Source organism: Orcinus orca, chromosome 14 (assembly GCF_937001465.1).
Source record: "Orcinus orca chromosome 14, mOrcOrc1.1, whole genome shotgun sequence".
In the NCBI taxonomy this organism is placed as follows: domain Eukaryota; kingdom Metazoa; phylum Chordata; class Mammalia; order Artiodactyla; family Delphinidae; genus Orcinus; species Orcinus orca.
The window spans coordinates 8882742-8893116 of NC_064572.1; the positions used below are offsets into that span (position 1 = coordinate 8882742).

The following is a 10375-nucleotide window of genomic DNA, read 5'->3' on the forward strand; positions in this document are numbered from 1 at the left end:
GTTTGTCCTGCGGGACTCCATCTGCTGTTGAGTCCAGAAATCGACGCTGGGTAGGGGCGAGGGCGGCAGGCGGGGTAGGGTGGGGAGAGCCAGCATGGAGAACCCAGCCCCTGGGGTTTGCCCGAGGGCCACCTTCATAGTGACAACAAGGAAACCACATATTCTTAATAGCCTCCACGCGCGATAAAAGATACTCTGTAAAGGGGACAGTCAGACAAAAAGAGAGCTCAGGGAAAATAAACATGAAAACAGGAAATGAAAAACTCAGTAGAAGGTTGGAAGATGAAGACATTTCTCACAAATTAGGGCAAAAATAGATGCTGAGATTCAATTGATAATTCAACGTGCATTCCTGACCTAAAAAAATTAAAACCACAACTCTTAGTTAACTGGAAGAGATGATCACTTCCTTAACATAATGATCAAAAGCCAACATCAGGCTCTGAGGGAAAAAAACCAGGAAAAACACTTCTAGTAGATACATAGCTGGTATAATTTCTAATTCCTTGATATTAATATCAAGCAAAAACTATGATTTAACAGTTTTGGATGTTCAACTTAATATAGGATATGAAGAGAACTCCATAAGATGTATAAAAATTTAAGAGGCAGAATTATCCTTATTTGGGTGATGTGTTTATATACTGGAAAACTTAAAGATTTCGTTCACAGAAGCATTACAGATGAAGTACCAAGGAATAAGCTCACCAAGAAACGTGCAAGATCTACCTGAAGAAAATGTGAAAATGCTGCTGAAATATGAAAGTACACGTGCATAAATAAATAAGATTCAAAATTATGAAGATGTCAAATTTCCTTAAATTAATCTACATTCGATATGATTTCAATCAAAATGCCAACTCTTTTGGAGGATGGTAAGGAGTGTCATTAAATTATTCAAAATGCAATTTGAATAATAAACATGTAAGAATACTTAGGAAAATACTGAAACAGCAGAAGAATGAGACCAGTCCTATCAGTTATTAAATTATAAATCTACAATTAAAACAGGTTGATAATGGCACAAATCAAAATATCAGTGAAACAGAACATAGAGCCAAAAATGTACCCAGATACACATCTAGTACAACTATAATAAATTATTAAAATGGCATTTCAGGGCTTCCCTGGTGGCGCAGTGGTTGAGTCTGCCTGCCAGTGCAGGGGACGCGGGTTCGTGCCCCGGTCCGGGAGGATCCCGCGTGCCGCGGAGCGGTTGGGCCCGTGGGCCGTGGCCGCTGAGCCTGCGCGTCCGGAGCCTGTGCTCCGCAACGGGAAAGGCCGCGGCAGTGAGAGGCCCGCGTACTGCCCCCCCAAAAAAAAAAAAATGGCATTTCAAGTAAGGGGGGGAAAAAGAAGGATGATTCAAAATTACTGCAGCAATTTGCTAATTATTGATAGTTGTGGGAAAATGGGATTCTTACATCATTCTTTAAAACAAATTACAGACGGAGCAAAATTTCAAATACTACAATATACTAAATTGCTAGAAGAAAAGCATGAATGTTTTTGGAATCCAAAAGCGAGTAAGGCCTTTCAAAATCTGACCGAAAACATAGGAATCACACAGAAAAAACACAGATAAGTCTGGCTTCATAACAGATTAACATATACTGTACTCCAAAAATAAATAAATAAATAGATAAATGAATAAATGACAAACAAGGGGGAAAATATATGTAACACTTAGTACACATGAAAAATTAATTTCCTAAATATACTATAAACTACAAAATCATAAGACCAAGATCATCTGAGAGAAGAATGGCAAAGGACAGACGTAGGGAGCTTAATAAAAAAAAGAAATACAAGGTTGCTGAATGTCACTCATAAAACTTACAAGCAAAACTTGGTAAGTTTTTTTCACAGATGAGTAAATCTTATTACAATCGGAATATTCTGGAGGCCGCAGTCCCGGTCCTGGGTCCTGGCTTCGGGCCCAGCGCCACCATGAGGACGCTCGCTGAACTGCTGGCCGCCCTCCCGGCCACGGCCTCGGGCTGCGTCGTCAGCATCGGCGGGAATGCCAAGGAGTGCTTCTTCCAGCGGGTCACCTCGGGCACCGAGATGGGCCTCATCTTGGAGGTGGCCAAGGGCAGCTTCCTGGACATCGACGTGGAGATTACAGGGCCTGATAATACAGGAATTTATAAAGGAGACCGGGAGTCCAGTGGGGAAATACACAATTGCTGCTTACATGGATGGAACATAATAAGTTTTGTTTTAGCAATAGGATGTCCACTATGACCCCCAAGACAAAGTGATATTCACAGTGGTACTGGGGAGGCTCCAAAAGGACAGGACATGGAAACAGAAACTCAACAGAACAAGGCAGACGAAATGATTAATGAGCTCACAGTGGCGACGATGGCTGTAAAGCGTGAACAGGAATACATGGAAGTTTGGGAGAGAATACACAGAGCGATCAATGACAACACAGAGAGCGGAGTGGTCCTTTGGTCCCTCTTTGAAGTTCTTGTTCTAGTTGCTATGACACTGGGACAGATCTACTACCTGAAGAGATTTTCTGAAGTCCAGAGGGTTGTTTAAAAAGCCTTTTCCTGAAGATCCCAAATTCATAATTCACTGTTTACCAAACATCCTGGTCATAATAATGTCATTAGTTTCTCCGTTTTTATTTTCTGAACTGTACATTCACAGCTTCTGTTTCTTTGTGATTAACAGATATTGGGGGAAAACACTTTTTTGGGGAAAGTTATAGTGAAAATTTGACATGTGATTGGCATGATTTCACATTTGAATTCTTCCTTCATTATACAGGTCCTTCCAGAACTCAAACACTGTGAGTGGAATATAGGTGTATAGTCCTTACTATATCTTCTTTCCTTTTGTTTTCATCATAAAATGCAGTTTGTTCAGGATAGTACGTTACTGATAGCACTTTACTAAAAATGACTACATTCTTGGGATCCCTTATCCTGCAGTTCAAGTCATTAAAGATTCCTTTTGTTGAGTCCTTACCAGAAACAACAATCTGAATCTTGACATTTTCTATTCAGCCTAACCTTTTTCCCCTTTAAAGTTTTACTTTGAACCTTAGAACTCAATCACCTCCACTTAAAATTGTTGACACAAGCAGCTAATAACCATTTTTTGGTTTCTGCCTAACCTTGTGGAAGTCTCTGTTAAAGCCAGTTCTCTGGGTGGTGCAGTGAACGGTGGTTTTTTTCTTTCTATGCCGGCACATACGCTTTCTCTATTCTTGGCACGTAGGAGGTATGCATTCACGTAATTGGAAAAATTTGGATTTCTGATGCCAAAGGGTTAAAAGCCTCTTGGATTTCTTTGCCACTATTTTATTTTTGATCGGTGGCATTTTGGCCACTAATTAGTGTACTGAACGTTACTGTCAGTACTAGGGTTTTTGTTTCTGTTTTTTTTTTTGGCTCTTTCTTTTTCGGCACATGTGAATCTTGTTTTGTATAAAACGAAATGATGTTCTCTTGGTCTCTGATGATGGGTTTAAAATTAAAAGATCATCCAGTTTTGGTGTGGGGTGATCCAGGACCATGTTGTGACTGATGTATATTAGTTATTTGGACATTTTCTTTTTGGATCTTTGCAAGGGGAAAACTACAAGTAACGAGTTTTATATAATTAATTTAAATTTGTTACAGGTTTTCACGTTCAGGATAAACAATTTTTCAACCTTGGGTGAAAATACTTGCAACAGTTTTAAGGTGACTGTGTTTTACCTTGGGACAACTGTTGCATGCCAATTTGTGTGCGCGTGTGTGTGTGTGTGTGTGTGTGTGTGTGTGTGAAAACACTTCAAAATTGAGTTAAAAGATGTAAATTATTTGCTCCGAGGCATGTGGGATCTTCCTGGACCAGGGCTCTAACCCGTGTCCCCTGCATTGGCAGGCAGATTCTTAACCACTGCACCACCAGGAAAGTCCCATTTACCTAAATTTAAAATGTACGGTTTGGCCGAGCAATTTCTAGAAATGTGTCCTAAGACACAGTCGCACAGGTAAGCAAAGATACATGCACAGAGAGCTTTTTTCGGGATTTTTGGCAATCCTGAAAAAAACCTGAAGACAGCAAAGTAATTGGGAAGCGCGCAATCCTGACAGATCCATTCATTGTGAATGAGTGCTGTTCAATCACAGAAAAATCCAGCCCGGTGAGGTACTGATGTGAGCAGTTCTGAGAAATATTGAACTGGTGGCACTCGAGTAGGAGCAAGAGGCTCAACAGTAGGTGCCGTACAGTCCAATTTCTGGGGAAAAGATGTATGAGAAACTCTTACAAGTGGCACCTATGCTGAGGGGGTCACCGGGGGCTCGGGCAGGATGACGTGGACTTTTTACCTCCTACCCTCTGCATGATGGAAGCTTCCTTAGTAGGGATGAGTTACAGACACAGCGTTCCTCTCCTCAAATCTCTAGCACATCTGCAACGGCGCTGTGACAGTGACATTACTCCACAAGACTGTCCCAAGCACGCACGCGCTCCTGCCGCATGTCTTTGCTCACGCTTGCACGCCCATCTTCCTTGCACACCTAAATCTCGTCCCCTCTTCCAGGACCTGCTCCAAGGCCAACAATTCCACGAGGCCTTTCCAAACTCCTCAGAATAACACCGCTCTCATCCTTCTCAGCATTCCCATGGGACTTAAACTGCGACACGCAGGTTTTTTGGTCGTTTTTTTTTCCCCAACACGGTTTGCAATTATTCAATTATTTATTGATAAACGAATTAATTTTGCTGAATTTAATTTGCAACAGTTTTGCCTTTAATTTGCTAATTTATTTTTTCCAAGTTTTTATTCTCCATTTTCACCAATTTTTAAGCATATTAAGTGAAAGCATGCTTAACTTTATTTTGTCCTCCCCACCCGCATTTTAGTCAATGTGAGGCATCTCATTCGTTAAATACTGTTAAATCAATTATACGTGATAGTTCCCGCAATATCCACGTATTATTTAAAAAAAAAAAAAGAAGATCCTTGTCATTTATGATCCTAGTTCCTAGGTCATATAGCCCACATTATATTTTCTTCACTTAAAGATGTGCAGATGGTATGAAACCCACTTTTTATATTTTTATTTTTACTTATTTATTTATTTTTGGCTGCGCCCCGTGGCATGCGGGATCTCAGTTCCTTGACCAGGGATCACACCCACGCCCCCCGCATTGTAAGCGTGGAGTCTTAACCACTGGACCGCCAGGGAAGTCCCTAACACCCAGTTTTTAGAGTAAATTCACATTTTGTACATCTGAAATCTCCCACTCAAGGGAATCCTAAAAAGTTGCCATCTGACTTAACTCACTTAATTCTGATAGTAGCAGAACACTTACTTAAATAAGCTAACAGTTTTGTACCTATTACTCCTCATATAGAAAAACAAAAACTAGAAAACAACCTAGACTTTTAAAACATTTCAGTAACATGAACATAACAATATTAAATCCTCATCAAAGAAAATAAATAAATATAACATTGTAATATCAATCGATTTTATCCAGTGTAAGAAAAATGTTCAGCTTTATTTTGGTAAAACATCTCAGATTCCCTCAGATCACAGCATACCAATAAGCAAAATGTACACATACTGATTTTATAGTACACGTCAAGTCCCGAATTCCCAATCCCAGGAAAGCAAGTTGCAAAGTACAAGTGCTGATGACAATGATAGGTAGTGTTTTAAACAAAAATAAGTGAGTTTTCAGCACTTAAGTGAAATGAGGCTTTTATCAAAACAGACTTAATTCCACAGGGCATCTTTCTTCAACACTAATTAATTCAATCAAGTCTGATTTCAAGCTCAAGTGACAGTGTTACCTTCAAAGCAACCGAGACAAGGCAATCAACACTTAAGTGGTATAATACCGTATGTACGACATTTTGGGGCAATCTCTAACCGCATTCCATTTTCAGACCTTGTTTTGGTGTCGAACTAAAGAGAACTAGAGAGAAGAGCTCTGACCCCACTTGGAGGAAATGCAGCGAAATGCTCTGTCCTGGCACAAAGGCACGTTGCAACATCGATGGTCTTTAATCAACTTCCCACACGAACTGATTCACCAACAGCTTAATTCCTCCCGCTACAACTTTGATTAAGGAACACACAACTTTTAACAGAAGAAAGTTCTGTACTTCCAGTTTTAAAAAGCAGACAGTTCTGTGAAAAGGCTACCATTTAAATAGCATCTGAGAGCATACGCACTGAGGTTTTTAACACTTCATGCCGTAAGAGAAGTTTTCATTTCAGAAGTATCATTTCATGGACCCAGCATCAAATATTGACACAATACATGTTTCATACAATATAATTTTGGAAACTTTAAGTGGCACAAAATAATCATAAAATTTTTATCAAATTCAAGTTTCCAGTGATCTTAAAAAACAAAAAGGCAGATTATAGCTGTTTTTGTTCAACTGAGATATCCAGTTATGGTTATTATCTAGCAAATGCTAAAGTTATGTGAAAAAAAGGTCAAAGAAAATCTTTAACTTTGATAATTTTCAACCTTTTAGATATGCACAGCTAAATATAAAATGAGAGGCTCGTCTGGCATATGAGTAATTAAGTCAAGGAGCTTTACAACCCTAGCCTGCTATTAGAAGCTATTTTAGGTTTTACATAATTCCCACAGTCTTAATACCACTATTTTCCTTCAGATAAAAGAAACGACCTTTTGAAGTCATCGGCATCAGAAATGACACTTAGGGACAAGAATCACAACCAGAGTTAGGGGAAAAATGGGTCTTAGCAGTTTCTCTCCAAGTATGAGGAAGGCCAGATAATCAAGATACAATGGATGCAAGTTTAGAAACCTAGGGAAGCTCAAATTTCTTTAGTTATTTTTGTTTACTAAACAATCTGAAGTAAGCATTATATTCAGTTTGAAAAACAAAATTTAAAAATAAAACAAGAAAAATGCAGCCTGGAGCATTTCAGGAGTCACCAAAGGTTTTTCCCCTCCTTCCTTTGGGCACACTGTCTCACTTTTCTGTGAGACGAAAAAACACTTACCCTTAGCCACGAAAAGCTATCCACTTAGCCACGAAAAAACCAAAACAAATCTCTGCTCAAAGCAGTCATACTTAAGAACACCGTGGGGTCTGCATAGGATTTTCCCTAATTTCCCACCCACCCAGACCCTGAAATCTGAAAACTTTTCTTCCACTTGCATGAAGTCTGCGCCACTATGTGTAACCCACCCCAAAAGCGCTGTCAGGTTCTTCAATGTGTCTTGTTTTTTATTTTTTTTAATATGATAAAAGGGAACTTCAGACAACTCAGAAATATGTTAAAAAAAATTTGATGATAGTTCTTAAGATTTTCAAGTAAATGCTCCCAAATCAAGTGTTATCAACCTGCTAATTGGCAGCTAAAAATGCTGAATCATTTAAATTACGTTGGAACTGTGTTTATGACAGCTTCCTCTTGTGCTCTATAAGGACTGGAGTACTCAAGTCCACACACTAGCTACCTTCATGAAGGAATTCTTTTGACCGAAGTTTACCCTAAAACCAATTTCCTCAACTCCTTTCTTTCCCCCAAATTGTTCAAACACATTTTAAGGTGTGTAAGTATAGGGCACAGGGTGTTTTATATGGCACAGTACCCTTTAAGAAACCTAACATTTTTGTGAACGGGGAGACATTCACAACATACTTAAACTCTGTATTTACAGAAACTGTTTATTGGCGCTGCATAATCTGCACTGTGAGAACGTGTGTCGTGAGTCAAAGGATAAGCTGAAATGCTATAGTGTGACGATATATGCATTAGAGAGCTGCATAATTTAAAAGGAAAGCATATTATATATTTTAATAATTCCAATGTTTTTGTCATATGGCCTTAACTTAACTTTTTCTTTCTCCTTGTGATTTTGCACTTCTATCCGAGAGGGCATCTTTTATTTTTAAGACATGTTTGACACTATAAAGAATATGCTACTGCAACTTAATATAAATAATCCATAAGCAATATACACGGATACACATAAACAGGTCCAGGCATCAGACCACTGACGTTGTACTTTCGGGATTCACACGCATCAGTCTCGATGCATTTCTCAGGTCCTGGAGTTGCTTGGCGGGTTTCCCCACACCCTCCTCAAACCTTTTCTCCACCACGGGGAGGACAGTTTCATACAGAAAGGATGCATTCTGCCTGATAAAAGCCTTCTTCTCTGGATCCTGCTCACATCGAAGACTGTAATCCACGTGCTGAACAGCAACCAAAATGATTTCCACCAGGCTCTCCAAAAGCACCATGTGCAGCTCCGGGAAATACAGCTTCAGTGCCTCTTCCAAGAAGCCCATGGTCTGTTTGGTGAAAGCAACCACCGTGTAACTGAGGTTCACCCAGCAGTCATCCCCCGTGTACTGCTCGAAGTTACCCACTCCACAGCTCTTCATCTCCTCTTTGAGTTTCCCCAGGGCCTCTGGAGTCATCAAGTTCATCCTCCTCCACATCTCCTCGGAGTTGCGATGCTTCGTGGCTTCGATGATGATTTCTTTGTAACTGTGTAGGGCCCCTTGGATGTCTTTCACCAGGAGGGCGTGGATGATGAAGGTGAGGTCTAGTCCGATGTCGCCCAGCTGCTGACAATGCTCCTTTGCCACTTTTACACACTCAGCCGCCGTGGAGAGGCTCTCCTTACTATCAAACACCTGCTTGCTAAAAGCATCCACAAACATGCCCATGGCTGACCTCGCCCAGACCACAAAGGCAGAGTAGCAGCCGCTGTCGGTGCCCGCAAAGTCCGTCTCAAATTCCCTGGCGGTCTCCAGAAGGCTGGTAAAGAAGACGTGGCAGAGCTTATGAATGTAGAGTAAAGTGGCACCTTCAATGCGAAGCTGGCGTATTGCAGTATGCACAGCTGCTGCCCTGTTTCTCAAAAACAGCTCACAAGCCTTCGTGCACTGGCCAAGCCGGATTAGCTGAGAAACCGCCCGGCGGGTAGCCTTGGGACCACCTCTCAGGGACCGATCCGGGGAGAGTTCAAACACTAGCACCTCAGTGAGCTGGCGGACACGCTCATCCACTCTGGCCCTTAGTTCTTTCACAGGAGGTGGGCTGGGCTTATCTTCCAGGTAACGGTTCAATTTATCCAGCAGGTCGACGGCCCCTTCAAAGTCCCTCTGGGCAATACAGACATCCAGGTCTTCAGGCAATTCCTGGATCCATTCCACTGAGAGGTCCACCTTCTCTTCTTCTGCCTCGGGAACAGCTGGTTCGCCGTCGTCTTCGTCCTCAAATGGGTTGCCAGCCTTGGAAGTCACCTGGGGTGGCCCTCGAGGGGCAGCTGCCTCCTCCTGCCCCCTGCGTCTTTTTTCACTGAGGGCCCTCTTGGTTTCCTCCAGCACTTCCAGCCACTCTCGTTTGATTTTTGCGTTTTCCGCTTGAAAAATACGGCTCTCAGGAAACATGAGCAGCTTGAACATGTCCTTCATGGGCGGGTTGTCCTTGACATTGACCACGGCCAAACCATCCAGGGGATAGAGGGCGTTGTAGCGATACATCCCCCGCCGCTGTGGCAGCCAGGTGGCCACCAGCAAACAGTCGTTCATGAGAAAGCCGTGCACCCGCTGCAGCTGGGCCATGTGGTCCGCCTCGTATTCCACCAGGTCCCCGTTGTACACCAGGTACTGTCCCGGCGTCTCCAGCAGGTGCCTGCAGCCTTCCACCTTCTCAAGCAGGGTGGTGAGAGTGCGCTGCTTTCCTTCCTCGCCTGGCCCAGAACTGTCGCGGGAGGCGCCCCCGGGGCTGGGGAAAAAGCCAGCCTGGCCCCGGAGGTGGTCGCGGACCCCCGCGCCGCCTCCCCCCTCCTCCCCTCCGGAGGCGGCGGCGGCCCCCGCGGCGGCGGCAGCCGGCAGCAGGGTAAGCGGGATGCTCTCCAGGCTGCTCTTCTGCTCGGTCAGCAGGTGACTGAGCTGATACATCTCGCTCTCCAGGTAGGAGATCTCGCGGGCCGTCTCTATGAACTGCCGGTAGTTCTGGTAGACGTTGCGCTTCAGGTTCTGCGCCGTCTCCTCCGCCAGCGCCTGGATGCGCTGCCGGTGCTCCTGCAGGTCTCGGTCTCCGTCCGACTGCTGCGAGAGCTGCTTCACGTACAGCCGCGCCTCGAAGCCGCCCGACTCCAACTGCCGCCGCAGGCGGCTCGCCCCGCTGTCTGACATCGCCATCGCCATTTCCGTCCGGACTCACGCAGTCCCTGTCACTATCGCCGTCGCCCGTGCCGCCGCTGTCGAGGCCCACCCAAGCCGGGTCCAACTCCAGGGCTGCGGAAGCAGGCTGGAAGAGAGACGAGTACGCCTGCGCCCGCGTATGAACTTCAGGCACTGCGCCTACGCAAGAGGCCGGGCGCAGGCGTTGCGCCTGCGCAGTAGCGC

General features: G+C 43.7%; 1 protein-coding gene and 1 pseudogene across 1 annotated transcript; one reads left to right on the plus strand and one right to left on the minus strand.

Annotated features, from left to right (window-relative positions):
• Positions 1-1597: 1597 nt before the first annotated feature.
• LOC101283543 (transmembrane emp24 domain-containing protein 2-like) lies at positions 1598-4297 on the plus strand (annotated as a pseudogene).
• Positions 4298-5495: 1198 nt separating this feature from the next.
• EXOC8 (exocyst complex component 8) lies at positions 5496-10321 on the minus strand. Its single transcript, XM_004281576.4, has one exon. It carries the CDS (start codon positions 10172-10174, stop codon positions 7997-7999), a length of 2178 nt encoding a protein of 725 aa, XP_004281624.1. The 5' UTR covers positions 10175-10321; the 3' UTR covers positions 5496-7996.
• Positions 10322-10375: the final 54 nt, after the last annotated feature.

Excerpts from the sequence above, each read along its gene's own strand:
- EXOC8 (XM_004281576.4), bottom strand. The coding sequence starts at position 10,174 with ATGGCGATGGCGATGTCAGACAGCGGGGCGAGCCGCCTGCGGCGGCAG.